This window comes from Sander lucioperca, chromosome 10 (genome assembly GCF_008315115.2).
Source record: "Sander lucioperca isolate FBNREF2018 chromosome 10, SLUC_FBN_1.2, whole genome shotgun sequence".
NCBI classification, from domain to species: domain Eukaryota; kingdom Metazoa; phylum Chordata; class Actinopteri; order Perciformes; family Percidae; genus Sander; species Sander lucioperca.
Window position 1 is genome coordinate 20066629 of NC_050182.1, and position 27738 is coordinate 20094366.

At 41.0% G+C, this 27738-nt stretch overlaps 3 protein-coding genes across 6 annotated transcripts in view; 2 read left to right on the forward strand and 1 right to left on the reverse strand.

Moving 5' to 3' along the window:
* LOC116066567 (E3 ubiquitin-protein ligase RNF19A-like) overlaps positions 1-20044 on the forward strand; it is a 57450-nt gene extending 37406 nt beyond the window's left edge. Inside the window, exons 11-13 of the transcript XR_004108990.2 lie at positions 13474-13481; positions 15537-15543; positions 20034-20044. The gene's annotated coding sequence lies outside the window, so the exon portion shown is untranslated. The remainder of the gene's footprint in view (positions 1-13473; positions 13482-15536; positions 15544-20033) is intronic.
* spag1b (sperm associated antigen 1b) lies at positions 1-23703 on the reverse strand. 2 transcript variants are annotated; one of them, XM_036006763.1, is made up of 19 exons: positions 23689-23703; positions 22234-22381; positions 21889-22048; positions 19947-20069; positions 19808-19872; positions 19523-19635; positions 19303-19408; positions 19051-19181; positions 18704-18810; positions 18094-18229; positions 15664-16119; positions 13160-13259; positions 12481-12633; positions 11513-11670; positions 7111-7252; positions 6122-6248; positions 4306-4470; positions 2499-2822; positions 1-1316 (listed from the first exon to the last, which is right to left on the reverse strand). In XM_036006763.1, the coding sequence occupies exons 2-19, from the start codon at positions 22377-22379 to the stop codon at positions 1188-1190; spliced, it is 2841 nt and encodes a 946-aa protein (XP_035862656.1). In that variant the 5' UTR covers positions 22380-22381; positions 23689-23703; the 3' UTR covers positions 1-1187. The 2 variants fall into 2 exon arrangements, with proteins under 2 accessions (XP_035862656.1, XP_031178567.2); XM_031322707.2 differs by lacking the exon at positions 23689-23703 and adding an exon at positions 22704-22830 and having other exon boundaries at positions 426-1316.
* fbxo43 (F-box protein 43) lies at positions 22854-27700 on the forward strand. 3 transcript variants are annotated; one of them, XM_031322713.2, is made up of 6 exons: positions 22854-22996; positions 24146-24991; positions 25132-25884; positions 26260-26362; positions 26693-26887; positions 27074-27322. In XM_031322713.2, exons 2-6 carry the CDS (start codon positions 24177-24179, stop codon positions 27320-27322), a joined length of 2115 nt encoding a protein of 704 aa, XP_031178573.1. In that variant the 5' UTR covers positions 22854-22996; positions 24146-24176. The 3 variants fall into 3 exon arrangements, with proteins under 3 accessions (XP_031178573.1, XP_031178574.1, XP_035862660.1); XM_031322714.2 differs by lacking the exon at positions 22854-22996 and adding an exon at positions 23868-23971; XM_036006767.1 differs by lacking the exon at positions 22854-22996 and having other exon boundaries at positions 24177-24991; positions 27074-27700.
* The last annotated feature ends 38 nt before the right edge of the window (positions 27701-27738 follow it).

A 27738-nucleotide genomic window follows, 5' to 3' on the forward strand; every position in this document is an offset into this window, starting at 1 on the left:
ATTAGTAAATAAATGACATTTTAAACAAGTATGTGCATATATAGCTAAGTCAATATATGTATGATTTATGATGTATGAATCCAAATAAATTGATAAAAGCTACTGAGTGACATACATACTCTCTCTTTAGGAGTATCTGCACACTCACCAAAAAGTAAGTCAACCCCTAGTCTGACATCTAAGGCACACATCTCAGTAGGATGCTGCTTCTCTCCATTGTGTACACACATCTGCATGGCTGAACTGCTTGAAGATGAATGTGCAGATGTGCGCTGGCTGTCAGGCTGATTTGGTAAACCGAGAGGTTGAAGGACTTTGTGTCATTCCTTATGGAAAAGACACAAACACCAGCCTCTCAGAGTGATTTGACATTAAAACCCAGATCTGCTAATTGCATAGCTGAATAAACCAAAGAGAGCATCTGCTGAGTCATGTAAGGTTACAAATTGTATTTTTTCTCCTACAACATTGTCAGTAGATATCAGTTCAACATATACTGGTATCATACTGCATAGAACAGCAATAAGATATCATGCAGGCCTATATCTCCCACAGAGATCATAGAGTACATATGGTCATAATAAAAACTGTTACTTTATCTTATAGTTTTGACTCACAGCAACACACTTATTAATTAGCTCAGTAACAAATGTCCCCACTTGTTCCTTGGCTAGGTAATATTCAGCATGCACTGAATATCATTTCTAAACTTGGCTGGTGTCTGACGGAAGCTCATTTATTAGATGACTGATATCATAAGACAGACAGGGTTCAAGGACCGGAACAACGGAGCTCAGTTCTGGGAACATGAGCCTGTCCTGAGCAAACTCGCCTGCAGCCTTACACAACATTGTACATTGGACCCCATTTATCAATACACTAAATGCCCATAGTATCCCACTGTCTGCCTGTTGTACAATGCATATGGTTAGTGGTGGTACAAAAGTAAATCTGCATAGCAAAATGTTTTGGAGAGAAAAATATATTCCTTATACTGTCACTCAAACATACAGTGATCAGATCATTTACAGCACAGACCAGTAGAGTGAATGTGACTCAGTTCCATGGTATTTTGCTCTGGGGCACATTCTGCAGCTTCCTGCCTTTGTGTACTCAGTTCTGGTGCAGTGCTTTGCATAGATCCAAGAGTTGTTGTCATGGTGCAGCAGGGAGCAGGGCCAGGAGGGTCAGATGTATTTGTTGGCCAGATTCTGAACATCGTTCTTGGTGAACTCTGTGCTCTGCACGGCAGACAGATGCTCAAACAGCTGAGTCACGTGGAGACGCTCGTTCTTTTCCAGCAGCATCAACACAACCTGCAAAAAACCAGCATATCATCACCAAAACCTCAGCTTCTAGGGACAAAGTGGACAGATTACTGACAAAAAAATATGAATGATTTATTAAAGCTATAGTGCGTAGTTTCTGCCGCCCCCATGAGGAATTCTAAGTAATGACAACACTGTCGTTGCATCCACATGACACAAGCCTTCCATAATTACCCACCACCCCCACCCCTTCTATGTAGTTAATGTAGCCACGGAGGACACAGAGAATAATACATGATGGACTCTTCAGAAGAGGTCATTATCTTCACTCGAGTTTCTGCGTGTGAAAGTCTCCGGACGCCACAATCTTCTGAACATAGTCATACTGAGAAATCCAGAGAGAGTTGTGTGGAGCTGATAGTCTTAATTAGCTTTGTATCTCATTTGGTAATGGCTTGAATGTAATGGACGTTTATTAATATCAAAAAGTTACGCACTAAAGCTTTAAGAGCAATAGTTAGCAAATTAAATGTGAGCCCTGTAAGGAGATATGTGACTAACAAATACACTTTAAGATATTTTTATTGAAATATCCTTTCAGGTTGTAGGTGTAACATTAGACAGCCAATCACCAGCATGATGAGGGTTGGGCATCGTTTTGATTTTAAGAATTCTGATTCTAATTCCGATTCTTCCTTTCGATTCCAGTTCTTATCGATTCTCCAGTCTGATTCTTTGAGGGTGGAGTTGAAACGGGTCACGTGCTTATTTCACAGATAAGAGGAACATTTGATGTTGATTCAATGGTGGGTTGCAGTTTTACTGCTTTTTCCAACATAAGATAAAGCCAGACTAGAGCGCTGCTTACTGAGCTCCTTGGCTGCATCACAACAAGAGCCTGGAAGTACGGCGGTTGCTACGGAAACCAAAACGTGCGCATGTTAAATTTGGAACCGATAATCAGATTTGAAACCAAATTTTCAAACGATTCCAATAAAAAAACGATTGCATTGGAATTTTTGAAACGATCCCGAGTTGGAAGCGGTTCTCGATGCCCAATCAGCAGCATTGTTAGATCTTGGTAGAAGCATGCTGCATGCTCATTGGCTCACTGACTCTGATGAGATGTACTCCTTAGGTATTGAAATTGGGTATTGAATGATGAGGCATTTTTCGATACTCGATATTTGATGATACTGAATTGGGTCCCCAGCCCTAAGCGTATCTTACCGAGAACCTGTCGGTGGTGTGCAGGTTGTTGAGATGTTGGTAGACCAGGTTGGGGTCTTTCTCCAGGAGGTGGTAGTCCAGCGCCTGTATGATGAAGCTGATGTTGTGTCCATCCAGCTGGGTACTCAGGAATTTGGGAAGCATCTCCGGGGCTGTGGAGGCCAGCAGGTCAGCGCAGGCTGCCGTGTTTCTGCTGCAGCGAGCCGCGTTCAGAGCCTGGCCAAACTGGCAGGCGTCGGTCGGATGGAGGTTGGCGATGATGTCCTCTCCTCTGGGACTGCTCTCTGAGGTAGGAACGCCGGCTGTTTCCTCATCACCCTCAACCTGAGAAAACAAGATGAACAGAAGTGAATTTGCAGAGTAAAGACATGGGAGAGGGAAGTTGTAGAAGCATTAAACTGCATTCATGTAAATACACTGACTTTAACCGAATGAGGGAGTGCTTGGAGCAGCCGAGGTCTGCCGAAATCCGCTGGACGACGCAAAACAATGCAGATCTCAGAGTCACCTCCGTGATGCGTTTCGTGTCATCCGACAGATCTCGACAGACCTAGGCTGCTCCAAGCCCCGTGCGCTGCGGCCAGTTCATCTGCCCACACAAAGATGACACAGAGCTGGATTTAAATCAGCAAAATATCTCTTTAAGCCAAGAACACATTCTGGCAAGCCTCAGTCATTTATTCTCAATCTTTTGGAACTCCTTAGAATTCGCCTCCCTTTGAATAAATCATTTTGTGTTGGTACAGTGATCCAATTTAAGATGTCCTGGTTTTTAATATTTTATATATCCTTTTTGAGTGTGCTTGTCACAGAGATAGAAGCACAGCACAGAGTAGCAGAGTTGGCCTAGATACTGTATTTTGTGCAAAGACAATGTTAGGTGTCTAGTAGCTGGAGCACCATTTACCAGCCAAATGCTGGTAAAATATGCAAGTGGCTAGTAGATTTGCTTCACTGAAAAAAACAATTGTAATCTTTTGGGTGGCTGGTAAAATGTAAACTAAAATTCACTAGCCATTTGGTCGGTGGACAATAAAGTTAATTTGTACCCTGCTTTTATAGCTGAGGATCACTGCATAGAAATATAACAGGGTGTTTATAAAATAAAACCAAAGGTACAAGACTGTGTGTATATAAAAAGTTCATATGTAATACAACTACAACTCCCAAGAATTATGATCAGACACAGCTACATTATCTTCCACGGAAGTCCTTTTTCTGGCTACCTGATGAGAACAAACAGAATAATAATAAGCACTTTAGACTTTACTTAGGGTGTCTGCCATTTAGTGCTGCCATACAAATTGGCTTGTCTGGGCTTGTTTAGTGGAAGTGGCTGCCTACAGTTTCCATGAGCAGTTGTTGAGAACAGTCCTTTAATTCAGTGTTAATATATACTGTATAATTGATAAAATGTTAACTAAACGATTCAGTTTTGAATGTGTGTGATTTGCAGGACATGTTTCAACCATTTCTGTGCAGTGGATGCAGAGAGAGGCAGTTTATGTGGCCTGCAGTTCCAACTATGACCACTAAACAGCCAAGTGCTACTCCAGGGGGCTTGATGTGCAGCCTGAGCCTGGCTCCTTCAGTCTCCCCCCATCCTTATAACACCTTTCTTCCAAACAATTACATATACATGTAAACAAAACCACTATATTGAATAAGAATGTCAAGAGTGGATAAGCTCATTTTATATACAAAATAAGTGGAAAAAGACAAGGCCATTTTCCAGATGAGCAGTGTGCATGATCTGACTTGGAGCCTGGGTGAAATATTCATTAAAAGAAAATACATGTGTATGTACCTCTGTGATGGGGACAGTCGTTCTGGGTTTGGCTGGTGAAGCGTTGGCATTGGCCAGACTCTGTCTGAGCAGCACCGTGACCTCCTCCAGCTCCTTCTCAGCCTCCTGCACGTTGGGATCCTGCTGCAGTACCTCCTGCAGGTCAGAGCTGCACGCCAGATAGTCCTGTGGAGGGACAGACAAAATACAGATTCACGAATGCAACCGATATGTGCAAGTGACATTTTACAGAGTAAAATGAGAAATAGGGCTGCACGTTTTGAGAAAAATACACAATATGCCTTTCTGCTGCTTTCAGTATTCTGCTAAAATACAACAAACTGCTTGTTGAATTTAAAACCAATGAAACCCCCAACATTCTTTTATTGAAAAAATTGAACACTGAATTGAATTTACAAGGCACCACTAAAAAAAAAGAATGACAGGTACATTTTAAAGTGCTAAAAAATCTCAGAGTGTCTTTTCGCGATATGTCGCAACCTTATGAGATGTGTTTATTGCGCCAGTTGATATTGCGATGACGATTAAAAAACAACATATTGTACAGCCCTAGTGAGAAATTAAATGATATGCCTCTTTCACACACAATTAGGGGGGGATTTAAAGGGCAACTTTTTTTTTTTTTTTTTTTCAACCAGTCCGCTGCAGTCAGCAGCAGCGAAACAAGCTGCAGTGTAACGTTAATGGGCAATTGTGCAGATTCAATTTACGTCCACTAAAAGTGCTTGTTTTGCCACCGACAGGCTCAGATTTATAACGTGAAGGAGAGAGAGAGAGATGATGATGATGTCACAGACAACCAGCGATGTGTGCTCAGAACAGCTTATGGATCTGAAAGTTATCATCCTCTGTTTCTGGTTCACGTCTTGTATTTGGGTCGGATCGCGTTCTCATCTGAATGAACTGAACTCTGGTTCCCTTGGAAGTGAACCGAGACCCCCGTTTTTAAGCGGACCAGAGTTTGTTTGTTTGATCCGCACCAGAGTTGGGATGAGCTTTCACACCAGCCCAAACGAAACGGACTATCCGACCAAACAAGGCAGGTGTGAAAGCAACCTTAAGGCGCTGACACACCAGCCCGATAATCGTCCGTCTGACAGTCTGGCGAGGTCAGTGACTCGAGTCTGTTCGGTGTGTTCCGTGCCATCGTCCGTCCGCGGGGTCGTCGGCCTTCATTTTGGCCAACCCGATATGTTGCGTCGGAGGGCGGGCAGTCAGACTCCATGACCAATCTGATTGGTGGAGTGCTGACCCGGAAATGACGAGCAGGATGAGCGTGACTAAGCCTCTCAAAATCTGACGAAAATCTTTCAAACTGACCTTTGTTGATCTGAAATGAAGACAGATTCAGCAACTGCACGGCCTATTTCTCTCTTAAAATGTTTTCAGAAACACGTTTGAGTGAACTATCTTCGTAAAATATGAGATCGTATTCTGAACGAGCCGCCATTATGCCCGGTTGAAAAATCCGGAGCAGCCAGACCCACGTGCCGGTTTTAATTTATTTTGGGCGACAATACAGATTAGCGCCGCCTGCTGTTATGGAGACGTATTACACGCTCAAGTCGGCGTCGCTTCGGTGTGTTCAAAGGCACTTTTTGGACCTCGGGGAGCCGACTGATCACTCCGACTGCCTTTTCTGCTGACGGTCGGCCGTCGGGTTATTGTGTCAGGGGCTTTAGACGCCAATGCATGGGAAAATAGGGTCCAGGCTGAAAAAAACTGAAACAACCCTTTAAAGATTTCCCTCCAGCCCTGGTTTTAAATGAACACATTCCATCGTGGCATTTGGTCATTACTGATCAGCTCTTATCACCTTGAGGCCTTTATTAGCCAGGGCTCTTCTGTAGAAGGCCTTCTTATTGGTTGGCTCCACTTTCAGTGCTGCATCACAGTCCTGCTTGGCCTCAGTAAACCTATCCAGCTTCAAATAGCACAGAGCTCTGCAAACACACACAAACACACGTCACTGGTGATGTTATTTTTTATCACTAGCAGCTAATTTGATGCGTGACTAAAAGTCATCATGAGTTTGTGACTCATCGATTCTGAATCAGACTTGGTAATTAAGGCTGAAGGCATGAAACAGATCATGTTCATATGAAAAAGATGAGACATGAGATAGAATTTACATGTCTGAAATGTTCTCAAATAGTTTTACTTTCTTTACAAATGTGTTTTCAGTATTTTCAGTAAAATAGGTCCTGGCAGCTGTGTGGCAGTGGCAAGTGTATGTTTGCTCTGGTGTGGCTGTACATTCAAGCTCTTTTTTCCACAGCAGAGCTCAACAAGCAAATATGAACACACAACAGTACATTTTTCATGTCAGCATCACAGTTTTCTCTGCAACATGATTAACAATCGACCTACTATTGGGGAAAAGAATGGAGCGGGTCAGTTTGAGAAAATAAAGCCAGCCCTGCCTGCTGCATGTGGTATGCTCTATGTCTCTTTAGATAATATGATAGTGGCTATATATGGAGTTGTGATAAACAGTGCTAAAGCAAGCAGCTGTTTCCTGAGCCTCGGCCATTCTGCTTCAATTTACCAACAATACATGCTAATTTTCTACCAATGACAGACTGACGACTGGTTGGGATTAGCCACAGAGCTGACTGCAGTGTCTGACAGATGACAGCTGGGGATAATTAATAAGTCTGTTTTCATTTATCCAAACAAATACAGTGATTTCCCTGGTGTGTGTTCTGACATTTCTGCTTTATAAGGAAAGAAGCATAGAGTGAGGAACAGAAAGTGAAAGAGGCCACAGCAGTGACTGTATGTGTTCATGTGTGTTCCTCTAACCTGTTGGTGTAGATAGCACACTCTTCTGGCTTTAGCTTAAGGCATTCACTGTACTTTCCCAGTGCATCCGAGTATTGGCCCTTCTTCACAAAGTCATTCCCTTCTTGCTTCAAAGCTGTAAAAAGGACTTCTGCTTTCCTTTCTGGAAGACAAAGTAAAAAGGTGATTACTTCATCAACCTTTACCTCCAGAGATCATTGAGGGGTGACCCTCATTTACAACAACAGAGTAAATTACAAAGACAAAGAAAAACCAAACAACAAAAGACATATGGGCTAGTGGGAAGGTACCCAATATCTTACCGGAGGTAGAACAAACACAACAATGTTTTTTCATATTCCCTTAGGCCTGCTACATATGAAATGGATTCTTGTATACAAATATTTTACTGCAAAAGTGGTTAAACTGACAGATATTGTGACACACCCCATAAATAAAAGAAGTGCAAAATAAAGCCCGGCCCAGTGGGAGATGATACACCTGAACTAATTTAAATTCATGATGCAGATCCAGAGTGCATGTAGACAGAAGATTATCTCTTTGTTTGCATAGTAGACAAGCAAAACAAATACATCTCTTAAAGTTACTTTAAAAAGATTTTAAGATGCATGCATTGTTGTGTATCGTTGTGTATTGTTGTGCATGGTGTGTGTTGGCTGATATGCCAGTGCTACAGACAAATTCAGATTATATGCCAATCTAATGTACATTAAAGTAATCTCCATCCGTGTCATTTGATGATGAGACGAGAATGTGACTGTCAGAGGTGTATTGCATGTAACACCGATCTCATATCAGCCTCCTCCTGGTTACTGTATAGGTCAGGGCTTCTCAAAGTCCGGGCCAAACGGCAAGTCAATCCGGACCCATCGCACACCTCGTGTAAGGAATACAATACGTTATGAAATGTAACGTTTTCTGTTTTAGAAATACATTATCTATTGATCAATAAATTGTTAGTGATGTTGAATACACACACACAAAAAAATCGGCAACAACTTTCCTCCTTTTACTACATGAAGCTGAGAATACTGCTGTACATTTACTGCATGAAGCTCGAAAAAGAGGTACTGTTGGGTACAAGTACTGAATTCCATGTAACAGTACCAGGGTTTCTGCAGGTTTTACCCACACAAATTTAAGGCTTTTTAAGACCTTTATGAATGAAATGTAAGACCTATATTACGACATAAAAGTACAAGGAAATGCAGAGTCACAAAAGTACTTGCAAAGTAAATAAATGTATTCAAATTGAATAAAAGTGACACAGAGTAATAATAATCTGTACATATACAGCGAATTATATTTGGACGAGTGAAAGAAAGAACTACAACACCACAGAATTAAAAAACAACATTTCATAATGCATTAGAGGTAGCGTTATATGGACGTAGGACCACACCGAAATATTTTGTTATTGTTATTATCGTTCCGGACCTCTGACCTGAAATAAAAATCAGATCTGGACCTTTGAGTGATACATTTGAAAACCCCTAGTATAGGTCTTCTAAGCTTTCTACCCCTGACTGGCTGACCATCTTGACCTCCTTACCATTTCTAAAGGCTCCTGCCAAAATAATAGTCTTCTCTGATGACAAAGCTGCATAGTGCAGCTTACATATAGGTCTCTTGACTTGAACTGTGCCTCTTCAAGGTCTTTTTTGGAGGTCTTTTTTTCAGGGTCTCAAAAGCTCCTTTATCTTGTGGATATTGCCAGACGATCTTCAATAACGGCTGTGTTTGGCTTTCCACCATCTTGCAACCTTCTCAGAAGCAACTACAGTACATAGCGGATACAGGACCACAGAGAATCTCATCAGAGAAGACTGTTATTTTGGCAGGAGGCTTTGGAAATGGTAAGGAGGTAAAGATGGTCAGCCAGTCAGCGGTAGAAAGCTTAGTAGACCTATACATAAACCAGGAGGAGGCTGATATGAGATCGGTGTTACATACAGCGCACAATCACATTCTCGTCTTATCAGCAATGACACAGGTGTATTTGTTTTGCCTGTTTGTCTACTTTGCAAGCAAAGGGATATTTGCGTAATCTACAGTCTACAAGCACTCTGGACAAGTTGATAAAAAACTTTGACTAAGTGGTCTGTTACAATTTCTCCCTGATTTAAGTGTATTTTAAATCTCTAAAATAACTGCATGTCAAACATTTCTTAATGTAGACCACTGACCATACCTACTACAGTTACATATCATATATTGCTGGATACCGTTCCAGCAAAGCCTGATTGGTGTTTCTGTAGTCTCGCGATGCCAGACCATCCACACGCTGCGGAGCGGAGGAGGGTCTGGCTAGTCCACGTAGAATTCCGGGATGGGAGAAAAATGTGCTCTGGTTTATTGACATTTCTTTAAACCAATCACAATTGTCATGGGCGGTGCTAAGCGCCGGACGGAGCAACGTTTCGCTCTGGAAGGAGCCGCTGCAAAATAGTCATGCGAGAGAAAACTCAGATTGGACAGATAGTCTAGCTAGCTGTCTGGATTTACCCTGCAGAGATCTGAGGAGCAGTTAACCATAGTCCTCACAAATCCACCAGAGGTTAGAACGCCAACACAAAGATATAAATAAATATAAATAAATATTTGTATCCATTTTATAAGTAGTAGACCTAAGAGAATATAAAAATATTTGTATCCATTTTATAAGTAGTAGACCTAAGAGAATATAAAAAAAACATTGTTGTGTTTGTTCTACCTCTGATATGTGGTATCTCAAAAACTAAAGCACTTTTGGAAGTATTCCCTCTAGCCTAATATACTAGCAGAGAATAGGCAAATCCATTATAAAAATAATAAAAAAGCCCATAAAAACTTTCTGTTTAGAGAAAATAATTTTATAGATAAATTAGGATAATTCAGATGTAAAATAAAATCCAACTGTGTAGAAAGCCCTAACATTTTGCAATTAGGGTAGATAATTTGATAATTAAAATAAATAAAATGTAAAATAAAATACAGTTATGTAAAACAATTACAAGTAGAGGTTGGGAGGTTTACGTTTAAAAATGTTAAAAAGGTATAGGTGAATTAATATTAAGGAGGTGCTGTATTTTGTTGAAGGAGTCAGGTGCACTAAAATTAAAAGCAGTTTTTTAGTTTCAGTTTTTTAGTTCAGACCTAGCTAGTGGAACATGAAGCCAGAGTCAGTGGAGCAGGTCTGATGCATGAGATGTCTCTCATCTGAGAGACAAGCACTTCTAAAAGGTAACATAGTCATTATTCAGTAAGGGCTTTATAGATAAAACAATTCCAGCGGGTAGCATGTCTCTCTTAGAGAGAGGAACATCCAACCCTATCATATAAAATACAATGATGTGTACCATAGACATCACTGGTTACATTACTGCTTACTCACATAAAGAGCAATTCCATTCTCCCTCCTGCTGAACAAATCAACATTGACACTTGCAAAACATTTTAATTGATCTCACTTTCATTTTTAAGAAAACTTAACACAAAGAAATATGCCAGTCTTCTATGCTGTAAAGCTTGAGGTTTAAACCATTGAATTTAATGCTGATATAGCTATACGTGAGGCAATAGACTTAAGTCAGCAATCAGTCACGGTGTGGACTAAGGGCTAATTAATCTGCTGCAAAGTGTCTTCTGGGAGAAGAAAACTGTGCCAGCATATTCTTTCATTAGGGTTTAAAAATAACAGCTGCAGCATAGCCCAGGGAACAGAAAAACGCCATGGTCAGTGAACAGAGGTGACACGTCCACTTGTATAAAAATTAGGGCTTCACATCCTCCTCCTATCTAAGTGCAGAAACAAGAACAAGCTGGTGGTAAAAATGTAGAGTCTACTCTCTTCTATTCCTCTATCTTGATGTGAAACAGCGAAGGAATAATTCAGATCCTTTAGTTGTGTAAAAATACCACAAGTCCTGCATTAAAAATTACTCAATGCAAAGTACTCAATGCAGACAAAACTGTCACTGTGGGTGTTAAACTGTCATTACTGGATAATTATTATTGATACATTCATGAATGTGTATTTTGTGCTTTTTAAGTATTTGTGCTGTTGTGTAGCAGTCAAATCTACAACAAGGCATCCTATTTTTATAAGATGTGTTTTGTTTGAAACATGTAATATGTAGGCTTCTCACTGACATTTCCCAGCTCAGGGATAAATGGGCTTCAGACAGCACAGGGCTCTCTTGCCCTTACGTCACACTATTAATCCAGAGGTTACATTAGGATCATGGTTAAGGATGTACACAGGAGCCTCAAAACACTGCCAGCATGTGACTTGTTGAGACTTTATAGCACAAACAGTATTCCAAAGAATATTTTTAGCCTGATTCACACCAGCAGGTGTAATCCTGTGCCCTTCGGGGACAAACCCTCAACAGGCGTGGTTATGACTTTTTCCAAAACAGACCTGCATCTATGGCTGCCTTCTCAGCTCGAGCCTTAAGGACCTCTGCGCTGGGTGGCTCCTCTCTGCGGTGCTGCTGAGCTGACAGAGGCACCAGGGGAATGTCTGGAAGTTTCTCTCTCCACTCTGGGCCGTCCTGCTCAATCAGCAGCCGAGTGATCCTGGTAGAGGACGCAGATCAGTCAATACACATACACACACGTAACCCTAACCTAACCCGTAATAACCGACACATACAAGTGGAATATACTATACACAGTCACACACAGACATGATATTAAAAAGCCTCACAGTAAGAAAGTGTTAGAGGTATATGCAATTTAAACCTTTTGTGCTGTTTCTTTTTTTATACAAGCATCTTATTGTTATATATTGTAGATATATATGGACATATGGTAAAGCTATGACCCTCTGATTCTGTGGAACACAAAGCAGCCAGGTGAGTTTCCCTATTGCATAACAGAGAGAGCACATGCACTCTGAGAGCCCTAATCAGCCTCTAGCTGGAGCTGCTTTTGAACACCAGCTAAATCTGTTAGCCACTAATTGGACTTTGTGTGTTTGTTCATTTGATTTGTTTTAATAAAGTCTTCTGATTATGTCACAATGCAATGTCTGGCTTCTTAATGATGACATGTTTCTAAGATTAAACATGTGGAAATAATATTATAGAAGGCAGATATAGTATTTCCTTATCTCGTTTCTTTTCTTATTTCCTTATCTAAGAAAGTTAATAATATTAAGTGTCAGCCAGAATTTAAATGGCTAGCAGGGACACTTTCATCATAGATCTCTTTAACAGTACAAGTAATAGGGTAGTTACAGTCACAAATGCTGGCTTTGTGATTCCAATGAGACCATTCCATGTGCATATGGATGTTAAAAGTCATTCAGTCAGTTCTGTGTTTCAGTACAGACATCTCCCTGCTCTCTGCAGCCTCTCAGCTGAAGTGAAAGGTGACGGCTAATACCTGTTAACGCTGTCGTGTGCTGCCTGCACGCTGGTGTCTATCTGCAGGACAGTCTTGTAATCCACGTAGGCCTGACGGTAGCGCTCCATGGACTCATAAGCCATGGCCCGGCGCAGGAGGGGCTTGAGGGAGAATGACTGCAGCTCCAGGGCTCTGGTTGGTATAAATAGATGTGATGAGACAGGAGCAAAGGATCAAGTCTGCTGCCTCTGCTATAGATGCTACTGTCTGAAAGTACTGTCCAACTGCATTGGGAATCTATATGTGTGACAGATTTCAGTGAATATGCTCTTGTGCTGTGTAGTATATAGCACATGTATTGGTGTACACTTGTAATGTTGTGTGCAGAAGTTGAATCTTAGGCAAACATACCAAGTATTTAAAAGCTTTCACATGGGAGGTTCCCGCAAGTTAGTTAAGAGTTTGCTGCTTATAAAACTTCTAAAGAGATTAATGGAAGTCCCTTACAACACATCCCAGTGCAAAGCCCCTTATAAAATAATGCTACTGAGGTATGTTAAATGACAAGGCTGTCTGCAAAACATTGGTAAACTGTGTTGGATTTTCAAGGTAAGACCCAGTGTAAATTTAGAAATTTGGGTTGACACCTACAGCTAACATTACTTCTTACTCCACTTAAACACACCTTATTATAAGATCGGTAAATAAAGTCTCTCACCTTGTGCAGTCCTGTATGCACTCTTGACTGTTGCCATCTTTAAGGTAGCAAGCTGCTCTGTTAGAATACAGAATACATAGATCCTCTGGACTATCAATCCCTGCACAAAACAAGAAACACAACTCAGAAACAGTTTATGTAGTTTACCAATCCCTTGGGATCTGTTAGACAGAATATCTGTAAAAGTGGCATTGAAACAACACTTCAATGGGTTTTAAAGAACATATTGTCTGTTTTAAGTGTGGCTTTAAAAAGTCTGTATTTGTTATAAATCATTTATACTATACTATATATAGTTACTGGCTGAATCCAACAGTTTAGTGTGTTCTTCTGACCTGAAACAGAACAACTATAGAAACATGGGAGTATTGCTTAACATGGACATGGATTACATTTACAGGTTTAGTGTCTGTTATATTGTCAATATCTCATTAGACTCCACCTTTAGTGCTGTGTGTGTGTGTGTGTGTGTGTGTGTGTGTGTGTGTGTGTGTAAATGTTAATGATGGAATCATGTATTGACGAAATAAAGAACTTGCATCAAGTGTGATTTTCAAAACCATTTGATGGTAAGATACTAACCTACAATTACTTCTACCTCAGACTGATGAATACAAGCTTATTTTAAAGCTGCATACACACATACATTTATGATGCAACTTGACTTGAAATCTGAGGTATAAATTTGGACTCTGGATAAATAAACCAAAGTTCCTTAAACTCTGTTTTCTTTAAACAGGCAGCAGGCCTACCTTTTCTTCCATCACTACAACCTAATACACCCTGCAATTTTACCGGAGTAGCACCATGAGTTCCAGGGCTGACAAGTTGATAAACACAAGGTAGATGATGACCAAGAAAAAAGCTCATCAAACCACTTATATGACGTTTTCTCATGAAATTTGCTCACATTCTTTATTATTTGTATTATTATTAGTATTTGCTATTCTCTCCACTTGACTAACAGGAATTTCACCATCACTATCACTGACACAGGCAAATCAGGCTTATACTGTATATTACAGACAGAGAAACTTCTTCTGTGATACAGTCATTTTAGCATGCCACCTCATCAGATGAAAGGAGATTATGGATGATGACACAGTGATGATGATGTCTCAGCAAACTGCTCACACTTAGCATGGTTACTGTGACAGTAGAGCATGTATAGTATGTTAGAGGTACAAACTAGGGTAGGGCTTCAACTAACTATTATTTTCATTGTCGATTAATCTGTAGATTATTTTCTCGATTAATCAAAAAAAAAGTTTAGAAAATTGTGAAAAATGTCTTGTTTTGTCCACAACTCAAAGATATTCCGTTTACTCTAATAAAGGAGTAAATAGTTACGAATTGTAACTTTTCTTTCTTGAAAATTACTCAAATCGATTAACCTTTGCAGCTCTAAACTAGGACATCCATATACAGACCCAAACACAACTTTGAGCCCCTTTATAAAACAGTTTAAATTTTCTGGAAGTGTCCCTTTTTGACAGACCACTGACCTGGGGCTTAAATAATCTATCCTCATCTCTGCTCTCAGCTCTATTCTGTCTGCATTATGTAGCCCTCCCTACATCAGACAGATGATGGACCTTGGATAATTTCCAGTCCAGTCACTTTCACATCCAGCAGCTCAGTGGGTAGTGACTACATTATAGCAGACCAGTGGGTAGTGATTACATTATAGTAGACCACAGATAGACAGAGAGCGTATCCTTGATGGTGAATGAGCCTTACAGGCAGCAGTTTCTGTCCCTCCATCAATCGCTCACTTTCTCCCTCTCTGTGAGAATTATGGCTGCGGTCCTACAGATTCAATTTCACAGTGAGTGGTTAGCAGTCATGTGACCTGGACAGACCTGAGCTGAGAGGCTTAGCACCAGGCTGAGGCTAAAACAAAAAACACTGTCCATATACACCACCACAGCCACATTATGACGCATCGTTGTATGGACAAAATCAATTCATACACAAACAAGCGACCTTATTTACTGAAATATTTGTTACTGTTTCTAGACTGTATGGATGCTAATGTGGACTGCTTCTTGGAGAGATAATTTCTGTTGTTTAGGTATAATTTCTCTCAAGGAAAATATCCTTTTTGGTGTTTTAATTTTGTTATATCATACACTGTGATAAAGCAACACACACTAAATGGAAGCACTAGCAAGGTCATGCATGACCTTTGACTTTCAATTGCAATGGCTAGTTATAGGAAACGGTCTTAATGGCAATAATGATTAAACACCATAACGCAATATGTATTAAAAAAATGGGAGAGACTGGTGATGATACATCAGTCAGTTAAACTCTGGGCCAGTTGTTTATTACACACTGCTGTCATTATACATGTTATATGTTTACTGACATGGAGACACATAGTAAACTTCTCTCCGATCATCGATCAACCAAAAAGCTTACACACTATGCGACTGATCTAGCAACCACCTCAGATTATAACAAGAACAGCATCAACAACAATGAGGACTCCTCCACCCTACCTGAATCTGTAAATCCTTTAATGGCTTGTGAGTATTTCTCCAGTGCATCGGCAAACTGTCCATTTTTAAATAGCAGGTTTCCCTCATTCTTTAGCCGGGCCAGGGGTGGGGGCAGGGCTCCACATGGGGCATCAAGGTTGACAGTTCCCCCTGCATTTCCTCTAACCGGAGTTTCTTTGCCGTTGTTGCTCTGATCAGCCGGCGCTGAAGCTGTCGAGCCGCTCTTGCCAGTTCCATTGGCTACCTTTTCCTTGGACTCCTGCGTGACTTTGTACTTGTCAGAGCTGCCTCCTTTGCTCCTCCAGTGTCCTTGATGGGAGTTGTTGAACTCACTGTGAGGACCCCCGTCCCCTCTGCTGTGGGGCTTTTTTTGAGCGTTACCCATGTCTCCCCTTTCGGCAGGAGCGGCTGAGCTCTCCTCCCCTCCCACAGGCTGGCTGGGTTCAACCGGACAAGCTAGTAGGGAGAGGGAGGGAGAGGCAGAGAGAAGGGGGAGACACACCCACAGGAAGGAGTCAGCGGTTACATCACAGTGGGGGGAGGGTTGCACACACATGACACAAAACCACTTCAGAGAGGGAGTTGCAGGAAGCAGCCTGCCGCTCAACACTGAACCAAACTAAAGCGCTGTGTGGGGGTAGGGCAGATAACACACACAAGCATAGTATGCTATGTTATCCAGAGGGAACAAGGGGTGTTTCCTCTTTCTATAGCACAGGCAGACAGAAGGGTTTGTGATGAAAATGACTGGCCTACTATTACCAGAATTGCTGAAGCTTCCTCAGATGTTTTGTGTAAATCAGTAGATTAGAGGCAGCTACAGTTGGGACTAGGTCAAGCACGAATGTACGGATATACTACAGTGTAAAAATACAGATGACTTCACAACTATTGCATATTGACAGTACACAGGGTCTTCAGCAAGTCTTTTTATATTTCAATTTCAATGCTGAGTTTGAAAGGACCAGTGTGTAGGATTTAGGGGAATATATTTGCAGAAATGGAATATAATATTTATAATTATGTTTTCATTAGCGTATAATCACCTGAAACTAAGAATTGTGTTTTAATTTTTTGCTCATAATAAGCTGTTCATATCTACATAGGGAGCCCGCTTGTTACAGCGCCATGTTTCTACAGTAGCCCAGAATAGACAAACCAAACACTGGCTCTAGAGAGAGACGCTGCATTTTTACGTTAAATGAAGGCCACAGTAGGTTCTATCACACGCTTGGAAAGGAAAGAGTGAGGGAAGGGGTATTCAGCAGTTGGTTGCAATCTGCAACCTCACTGGTACATTCCACTTAGTCTATAACCTCGACGTTCCACTTCCAGGATTGCTCCGGTGCCAATGGAAATTCTGCCAGATTTCAATCATTTAGGCCCGATATCCATTGCCTGGGCTTCCTTTGTGTTGGCATTCTAAACTCCAGTGGATTTGTGAGGACTATGGTTAACTGCTCCTCAGATCTCTGCAGGGTAAATCCAGACAGCTAGCTAGACTATCTGTCCAATCTGAGTTTTCTGTTGCACGACTAAAACTACTTTTGAACGTACACGTTCCACCAAAACAAGTTCCTTCCCAAGGCTATTTTGCAGAGGCACTGCGGCTTTTCCCGGTGCTTAGCGCCGCCCATGACGATTGTGATTGGTTTAAAGAAATGCCAATAAACCAGAGCACATTTTTCTCCCATCCCAGAATGCTGTGTGGACTAGCCAGACCCTCCTCTGCAGCGCTGTAGAGGAAGGTCTGGCGAAGTGAGACTACATTCCACTAAATCCTACACACTGGTCCTTTAAATTCTGTGAAGTAGGGCAACCAATATTAAATTGACTATGGATCTTTGAAAATGTACGGTTTATCAGCCAACACTGAATGAATTAGACATGTTCTGATCGGGACATTTTACATTTGGAAAATAAACCTGTCAGTTCTCTTTGATGAAAAAAGCTAGGTAATTATGACACTGTATCTTAACTTTTGCAAATATATCTCATTTGCATTTCTGTACTACAATTTTGTGTTATTGGTTGACATACAGTACATCTCAGCACCAATATTTCTGTGATAAGCTAAAATGTACCGATAGTATCATCCATGTAAATATATAGGTTAGACTCTACTGTAAAACTGAAATACAGTAATTGTACCCACCGTAGAGCTATAGATCTACTGCACTAGGTATCTGGTTGTTAGTTTTTAATTTGAGATCAGTAGTAATAATTGGTGAACAAGGATGAAGAATCAAGGCAGTACATTGATACAAAAATATTTTGTCCTGTGAACAACTGTAAAATGCTAGAATAATTTCTGGATGGATTCAGGAAATTATAAATGGTCACTGGCTTGTGTCTTGATATTGATTACGGAGGTGTTCAGACAATCTTTGTGTCTTGATATTGATTACGGAGGTGTTCAGACAATCTCACCAGGCTGTTCTGCTTTTGTCTCATCGTTATTGTTGTCATCTTCCTCTTCTACTTCTTGGATGAGGATTTTTTTGCCTTTGCTTTGCGGCTCTGGTTGACATTCCTTCATCTTCTTCTCAGTTTCAGACAGAAGTTGCTAAACCATAAATAATTCTCACATTATAATTTGTCAACAGCAGGAGCCCAACCCAGTTCTGTTAAGTAAGCCAGCAAAGGTGACACACCTAGTGATTATCACCCATATTCCACAGAGCTATAGAAAATGCCTTGTGTGGCAAAATAAAAGGAACATCGTCTCCCCATTCACCCACCGTACATTGAAATCCCTAATACATAATTATTGTAATTAATAATAATTAATATTAACCATGTCCTCAAGGTGATGACTACATAAAATACACCCTGAGCTCACCATTAACATAGAACAACTGAAAAAGCAACACTATTCCCAATTTGCAGTAATAACTAAGACTACATATGATTTTATTAATACCTTGCAGCAGCTGCAATCTGTTTTTAAGCACCTGATCTCACACAAATACAGTGACACCTAGTGGACACAACGGCTACTGGCATGTAATCAACATGCCTCATTACTTCTGTCACCTACAGTGGCTGCAGCATTCTGCGGCTCTTCCCGAAGCACCACCCTCAGGTCTTCAGCAGCCATTTGGAAGTTGCCCATGTGAATATAAACTCTGGCACGACGTAGCAGGGCTGATGATGAAAAATAAATCACACATAGTATACAGACATTACATACATTAAAGCTACTGTCAACTCCTGTGCTGTAAAGTTGCAAATGTAGTATGTGAAAAACAAATTCAGAAAATTCACAAAAGAGGTTTTCACAAAATGAACTGTTTCTTGAGGTAGCGCAAACACAAAATGATGCCAACATTATAATCATATTTCTGTACTGTACTGTATTTTTCTCTACAAAAAAAAGGAAAGCACCTTTCATATTGCCTGGTTCCAGCTCGAGTACCCTCAGACAGTCTCTCATGGCATTGTGCCAGTGCTTTAGATTGATCTCTGCCTGGGCTCTGTTGTTGTATGCAGCCAACGTTGGTATAATGGAAAGGCTCCTGTGATAGAAGGGCAAAAATAAAACAAAGGAGCCTAATTAAATGCCAGGAAACATAATAGAATCCCCTTAGGAGATGTAAAAGGCTTTCTATAAGAAATGAGTTGTTTTAAGAGCCTGACCTGGAATAGTATGCAACTGCCTCCTCATAATCCTTTGCTCTGAAAGCTTCATTGCCTTTGTCCTTTTCACGAGTTGACAGAAGGAGCTTTTGCTGTTGTGTCAGCACTGGATGTATTGTAGAGACCACACATTTTAGACACATACCCACACAACTTAAGTATACACAATGCTTCGCCCTGACCACAAAATAAATATGAGCTGCTATACAGAATACGTTACATGATGCATCCACTTTAGTCTTGATTTTGGGGTGTCCTGTGTTTATAATGGCAGCTGGATCATTTTTGACAGAATTTCTGTCGATTTCTTCACATTCTTTTTCGACATCAAACCTGGAAACATTGAAATACATGTCTAACGTAAGATATTCTGCTAAATTATGCTCTACAACAGCATCAACCGTGGGTCATCGTAATAAAAGAAGCTTTTAAGGACCTTTTAAGGCTTTTGCTTTCTTCTGAATATAAAAAACAAGTACACTAAATAAAAGACAAAATGACTCACTTGTCCCATTCTCGATAATCACGTGGGAGAGCATGTTTTGAAGGATTCCTCTTTGGAACTGAAGTCTGTGATGACATAAGACTTCATATTAGTATTTTTCTTGTGTACATAAGTGTACATCGTTGGAGACTGTTTTTACCTGACTAAGTGGAAAGGAGCAATTGGAACCTCTTATAGGTGGCATATTTTCCTTCACTAGATCATCAAACATTGACTGCTGTTTCAGTGAAGTCTCAGTCTTTTTGGTTTCTTCTTGCCATGTCTGTAAAGAACAAATTATTTGCAGTTTTTTTCGACTGCTAGACGACAGTGGGTACAACTGGAGTAACAAAACTCCAACCACAGTCTGCACTGCCAACAGTCACCTGATCTAAACAGTTCACATCACCTGCTAAACTCATTCACAGCAACACAACTCTTCACACGTCTCAGAACAGGCTCAGTGCAGCCAAACACTCAGAATAGTCCTCACTGAGATAACACACACTGTTACTTAGAACACACTGAGAGTAAAACACTAGCATCAAACACCAATACACAAAATACTAACTTTTCATCTTTACAGTTTAGTCACTAACAATTTAAGTGACTAATCAATATTTGCTATAAGAAAAGAGTGAAATTATTTTCTTATAAGTTTTGAGGTAAACAAGAATGAATGAAAGTCCTCAGTTTGCTTACCTACAGTAAATAGATATATATCTTTATTTTGTCTGTAGTAATTTACGTAATTACTGGAAATGTTACAAATTAAAGGTACGTAATAGTCCAGAAGTTTTACACGTTTTTTCATCAACAAATTGGATGTCTTCTCTTGCCGTGAACCTACATCATCTATAAATACTAATGACTGTGCTGTTCCCATTGCTTACACCTCCATTACTTTGTGAAAAACAGTAAGTGTGCAGTTTTACTACAGTAAAGGTAGTGTTTTTCACATTTTCACAACTGTGTATGTAACCTCAGACATGGTCATATTGGTATCTTTGCTCTTTTACCTGTTCACTGTTTCTCTCAAACGGTACAATGCATAACTCTTTCATTCTTATTTGGTGTTTCTTTATTTCCAAAAAAAGGCTTTATAAGCTTTCCATATATTGTATATACAGTATGTGTTCACTAATAAGTCTAAAACAAGAAACCAAGTGTTTGAAATGCAGTTAGAGTTAGAGTTTGGTCTACATGAACTGCTGCTGTGCAGACTGGAGTTAGAGTTTGGTCCATATGAACTGCTGCTGTGCAGACTGTAGTTAGAGTTTGGTCTACATGAACTGCTGCTGTGCAGACTGGAGTTAGAGTCTGGTCTATATGAACTGCTGCTGTGCAGACTGGAGTTAGAGTCTGGTCTACATGAACTGCTGCTGTGCAGACTGGAGTTAGAGTTTGGTCTACATGAACTGCTGCTGTGCAGACTGTAGTTAGAGTCTGGTCTACATGAACTGCTGCTGTGCAGACTGGAGTTAGAGTCTGGTCCACATGAACTGCTGCTGTGTAGACTGTAGTTAGAGTCTGGTCTACATGAACTGCTGCTGTGCAGACTGGAGTTAGAGTCTGGTCCACATGAACTGCTGCTGTGTAGACTGTAGTTAGAGTCTGGTCTACATGAACTGCTGCTGTGCAGACTGGAGTTAGAGTCTGGTCTACATGAACTGCTGCTGTGCAGACTGGAGTTAGAGTCTGGTCTACATGAACTGCTGCTGTGCAGACTGGAGTTAGAGTTTGGTCTACATGAACTGCTGCTGTGCAGACTGGAGTTAGAGTTTGGTCCATATGAACTGCTGCTGTGCAGACTGTAGTTAGAGTCTGGTCTACATGAACTGCTGCTGTGCAGACTGGAGTTAGAGTTTGGTCCATATGAACTGCTGCTGTGCAGACTGTAGTTAGAGTTTGGTCCACATGAACTGCTGCTGTGTAGACTGGAGTTAGAGTTTTGCACAAGTTGTGCCCACTGTCGTCTAGCAATCGAAAAAAAAAAACGTGTAATATCAAAATGCCTAATTTTCAGAGAAGAAGGCTACAAAAGAAGAGAGCAAGAATTAAACAGGATTGATAAGAAAAGTGTACCATAATGTGAAGCATACCTTCAACTCATCAACAATTTGGCTCCACTCATCATTAGACAGGCTGGCTGCTGTGGCCACAGGGGTTTCCTTCCTGAGAACTCGGCTCCTAGGGTCCAGTTTCTCCAAGTGACTCTCACAGAACTGAATCAGATGAGGATAAATGCCCTCATCGCCAGATCTTTGCACAAAGTAAAACATTTTAGAAACATTTTCTGAAAGCACAAACTCCTTGCAGTATTTTCAGTCAAGTTTATCAGACTGCATTGTGTCATGGTGGAGAAAAGCAAACCAACAATATGGAATAGAATATTTGATGAACGTACAAAATCAATTCTATCTCTTCACACCTCATGTGGCTTTTACCTCAGTACTCTCAAGATCTGCTCCAGGTATTTTACATCTTTGCATTTTTCAATGTAACCATAATCCAGGTGCTCCACAGGAACCTTCCCACTATAGTCAATGGTGGTGGACTGGTTTTGAAGAGAGAAAACTGTATCTGCGCTCATACCTGGGAAGAGTATCAGTTTACTCAGTTATTATGTTAAAACAATGTTGTTTTTTTAATAGTAGACTCACTCACTAAAGGTAACCCAACATTATAGTTATGGTAACGTTAACTTACTTAGCTAACCAGCGTTAGCTAGCTCTAATGTTACAGACTCACTGTGATGACATTAACGTGATTAGCCTAACGTAATGTGTTCGTATTTGAGGAATTAAAGTTAAGGCAATACAGAATTTTCATTTTGAAAAATGTCAGTGTTCCTTATAGCTGATAAACGTCATGTTAACTTAAATTAATGCTATTTAAATAAAGTAAATAGCTTTACCTGCTGCTGTTTGGCCTCTTTGGATAAACGCCTATCTGCAAAGCGGGGTCTGTTACTATGGTAACCACACATGGAAGGAAGCTGCACTCCAAAGCGGAAACACGTAACACAGTCCACAGTGGGCTCCAAATTTGAAAACGTGGCTGCTAGTTGCCTGCAGATGAATATGTAGCAAACAGAAGCAGCGACAAGGCGTGCAAACTGAGGCCTAGAACTGAGCCGGAGGAAAAAACGTTGCCGACAGGATAGAGTCCACGGCCCATGCATTAACGTTAGCCCAGTTTTATGTAGCGGTAAGTGTTTTTGTTTTGTTTGCGATTTACGTAAAGCTAAATAGTTAACGTTAACGATATATTTCTGGGAAGCCATTACCTTACGTTAGCTGTGGTCGCGGTTGTCAGTTTATCATTATTCATTGTTATTGACTCCATTCCTCAAGGATAAGCGGAACATTTCGAACTGTTGATGGAAATAAATCATAAGAACGAAAACCTAATGGCTCTTTGATAATGGCTTTGTTTATGCGTATGTTAACTTTGTAACATTGATTAATGTTATGTTTATCAACGTAGATAACATTACACAGACAAAGTAACAATATGGAATCAGATTTTAGGTAACAGTATATCAATCCCCGACAGCTAGCTAGCTAGGTGTTTTCACATCATGCTAATTATTAACAAAATGTCTGAGACCTGAGGAAGTAACGTTACTGCGTTTAGTTTTTATGTAAAATTTAAGTTTTCTTTTTAATTTAGCTTAGTCTTAAATGCATTTAACTAACGTTATAATGAATTCTGCATCGATATGTCAAGTGTAATTTACACTTGACATATCGATGCGGAATTTAACAATTACACTTTCTCTGTGCTCGTCGACGTTATTTTTGGCCTCCGGGCACCCAGAATTGATTGCCAACCGCTATTTTTTGTACGTTAACCGTTGTAACGAGAAATTAACAAGGTATAAAATAGTCTTGGCACACTCCCTTGTTGACCATCGTCTGAGTCCCCGGTGTCCTCGTTTTGGCGGCTATAGCTCACTTTATAGCGGCATCCCAGAGAGCACGCGACGGGGGATTTAAATCGAAAACAGGCCCTCTCATAGCAACGCTGCTGAAACAGCTGAGAATGTTTGGTGTTGAACCAGCTGACTGTCTTTGACAATTTGTGTCAAAGACAGACAAACTGCTCCTACAGTATACACGCTGAGCACGACTTGGATACTTTCGACATCATTTTATCCCTTGGCTCACCTTTTATCAGAAAGTGAGTCCCAACATGACAATGACCGGTGCGGTCATTAATTAAAAACCCGGGAAGACCTTGCAAACAATTACGCTAGTTTCCCTAGCTTTAATTAACTTGTCAGTTGCCAGACAGTCTCAGTTCATGCTGCTCAGTTTTCCTCGAGTAGGTTCACTCACTTTTTGTTGTCTGCAGGTCAGTTGACATCATCGCCAGGAGGAGGAAAATGCAGTGCACTCCTGAATCAAACGTCTACCTTGAGAGCTGCAAAAGCCAGCACGGTTATAATGACTGCTCTGACAGTGGATACAGTGGTTTATTCCACAGCCCACAACGCATCAGTGGAGTTGACTCCTGTCGGTCTTTGTCTCCGGTAAAATACAGTGAAACTCCTAAAGAGAACTTCAGACTTTCTGTCACATCTAAGGAGAGGACCAGGGAACCATTTGGATCTTTGGGCAAAGACTCGAGGGGAACACATCGGCAATCGTCAGTAAGCTGGTGTGAAACTCCTAAAGTATACAAAAGAGATGCCTCGTTGCGACACAGACTTCTAATGTGCAAACCCACCACAGATGTCAAAATTGACAATGCAAAATCGCCGTGCACCAGAAAGACCGAATCTTCCATCAGTGTCAGGTCTGAACACTGGCTCAGTGTATCGTTTGACTCCCTAGACACTGTGATGGGGGCTTTAGCATCAAGCACTTTAAAATCGGACCATGATCTGCCACTATCTGGTAGGAAACGTCGTCTCCTCTTCGCGCAGGTGAGGACCTCCACTCTTCTTGAAGATGGCAAACTCAACTCTGGCTACCCTTCCAGTTTTGAGAGAAGAGTTTCACTCTCAGATGAAGATTTCAGTGAGAGTATTTCTGCCTCTGGTCAAAATAATATTGAGACTCCATGTTTTATCAAATCCCTGCCCGCCTCTTCTAAGGAAAACACTCAATCACCAGTCAGCGCTGTGACAAGTAACCTAAATGACAGCTCAAGTGTCTTGTGCACACCGTCTTCCACACATACACCCAAATATATCCGGTACGTGCTTTTTTGACACTTGACTCTCTAAATGTTGTGAATGTTCCCAGCTGAATACTTGGATAAGCAATTAATAAAGCAATGTTCCCTACATAAAACTGGAAAACATGTCTAATAACCCTCTTCTAACCCTGAAACAGGTCTCTGTGTGAAGACAGTGGTTTTGGTTCCCTGGCCCTTGATAAATCCCAAGACTCCTTTGTGGACCATGATGGCTCATTCCAGGAGCTGCTGCTCTCTGCCTCCAGAGGAAACTGTGAAACCCCAAATCTTGCAGAGGCAAAGCGGCGCTCCCGTTTGCAGCGTCAGCAAAGGCTTTCAACACTTAAAGAGGGGGGTTCTCAGTCAGAGGAAGACTCAACAGAGAAAAAGCGTGTACCTCTTCATCAGTGCCACAGCCGTTCTAAAGATGATGTTTTTGGGGACAGTGCCACCCCTCGCAGTGTCCTCTCTGCTAAATGTGGTAATAGCAGGACCTCTGATAGTTTCCCCTCTGCAAAACAAGACAATGCCACCCCACTAAGATCAACTACAACAAGGCCAGAAAACATGACACCCCTAAGCACAGTTCCGGCTAATCCAGATGCAACTCCTCTCAGGACAACCCCAGTCAATCTCTCTCTGACTCCAGCTTTGCAGCTGGTTCATGCCATGTGTCACTATAAAACCCACATGTTTTTTGGCCAAAGTCCAAGCCTAAAGGAGCAGCTGAAGTCCACAGCAGCATTGGCTGAGACCCCGGTGATGTTCAGGACCACCATGCCATTGGCAGGGCTGATCGGCAGGAAGATGGGCCTGAGGAAGGTGGACATACTCACAGAGCTGAAGAAGAGGAACCTCAGACACATCCTGGCTGTCATCCTCAGCCACCTGACCTCTGAGAGCGTCTACATGTAAGAGTTTATGTTTTCTACTCATATACAAAGTAATATCTTATTTGCTTTCAGATTTTTGTTGCATCTACTGTATAACTCGGCACACCTTCCTTACTTCTCAAAGGTTCAGTAGTTTGACTTCCAATTAGATTTATTAAACTGATAAATACTTGTGACGGCAGCATTAAGTTATTGATAAATGTATGAATAAAATCATAAATTCTACAGAATCACAGGACTTGCTTTTTGCATTTTTATTAAATGAACATAAAGCCTGATTACCTACTCAAGACATGAGGCTTAACAAACAGTCACAGCAGCACGGTCTGTATTAAAAGTTCAATGGGGGCTGAAAATATTGGTCTAATGCATGCATTTGTTTGTGTTGGGCAGGTGTGGTCAGGTGTGCAAGACATGGAATGAAATCATCCAACAAGACAAGCGAGCTAGTTTTAAGAGAAGAAACCACCTGAGTGAAGTGGAGGCTGCTCTTGAGGTAACAGTTTGCCCATATTAGCCACTATTGCTAATGGCTGGCCAATGACAAGCAGGTCTCATATCAATATACGGGCTGTTACATAGTGCACTGTGGCTTTGCTGTCTTCCTCAAGCAGGTATTTTCTATCCATCTGCCTGCAAAGGAAAAACATTTGCTATGACATTGATGGTCAGCAGTGTAAATAAAAAAAATTAAAAAGTAATCTCATAGAGACCAGTATAACAGCAGTTTTCTGTCTGATGTGATTTAGTGAAAAATCAATATGATGTCAACTAACAGTGACTAATAGTTGAAATCAGCTTCTAACTTTGTGCTGTTGTCCCATAGCTCAGTGGTGCTGTCCACGTCCCTGATGCAGAGACCAGACTCGCTCTGCTTAAGAGGTCGGCCCTGAAGACCGTTCAGGCCCAGTCCAGGACGTCCAGCTACTGTACCCCGCAGTCAGGAAATAGCACTTTAACCCCATCCCAGCACAGCGCCTTGAATTCAGGCAGCAGCCACAAACGGGATAAGTTTTTAGAAGTGAGTTTGTAAATGATTACACCGGATTTCCTTCAATAGATCATGCAATGTTTGGATGTCTTGTAATTAGTTTGTATTGATTGCTGTTCAGTGGAGAATGAATGGGGTTTCTAATTCATCTAATTAAAAGAACGACTGAGAGAAGTTCATGTAAAACATTACTTTAAGTCATTTCTTTTCTCTCAGGTTGCCAAAACCCTCTTCAATGATGAGTGCCTCAAGCCTTGCCCTCGATGTCAGCATCCCGCAAGGTGTCACTCAGTGAAAGGGGAGGGTGTATGCAGCAGAGCTGACTGTGGTTTCCAGTTTTGCACAGCCTGCTTGTGTGCGTTCCACGGCTCTAGAGAGTGTGGCAGCCAGTCCGTAGGCCGCCGCAAGAAGGACATACTACTTCCAGGAAGTGCTCAAAGCAAACGAAACGTTAGGAGATTATGAGCAGAAAGTGAACTGTATTCCTGTTTGATATGCCGGGGGCATTTTAGGATTTATTTTTTGCCTAATGGCTTGGCAACAAGGAAACTGATTTGTAGCACATAAATGAGCACGAGCAACGTCTGTACTTTTCAATATGTCTATGTGCCTGTCCTTGTACTGTATTTTCCCTTTTTTCAACGCAGTTCTTACTTGTGTTTTTAATTATGAATGTGAAGGAAGTCTCACCAGCAGAACAATGATTACATTTTGCTGTTTATGTACTATTTCATACACATTGATCAACTGTACAGAATGTTTTTTGGGATTCCTCTGAGATTTTCAACTTTTACCAATGTGTTTTCAGAGCAGTTTTAAAATAAATTAGTTTTTGTTTTTTAACATGTTGCTTGTCTCTCATTTGTGAAATAATTGGTCTT

Bases quoted from the DNA above. Each gene is read 5' to 3' on its own strand.
- spag1b (XM_036006763.1), bottom strand. From the start codon at position 22,379: ATGAGCGCAGATACAGTTTTCTCTCTTCAAAACCAGTCCACCACCATT. The intron at 11,671-12,480 runs GTATTAGCCGTC...GTCCTCTACCAG, and splicing joins GCACACGACAGCGTTAACAG to GATCACTCGGCTGCTGATTG. The intron at 6,249-7,110 runs GTTAGAGGAACA...GTGTGTTTGCAG, and splicing joins TGTGCTATCTACACCAACAG to AGCTCTGTGCTATTTGAAGC.
- fbxo43 (XM_031322713.2), top strand. From the start codon at position 24,177: ATGCAGTGCACTCCTGAATCAAACGTCTACCTTGAGAGCTGCAAAAGC. The intron at 26,363-26,692 runs GTAACAGTTTGC...GTTGTCCCATAG, and splicing joins AAGTGGAGGCTGCTCTTGAG to CTCAGTGGTGCTGTCCACGT. The intron at 26,888-27,073 runs GTGAGTTTGTAA...CTTTTCTCTCAG, and splicing joins AACGGGATAAGTTTTTAGAA to GTTGCCAAAACCCTCTTCAA.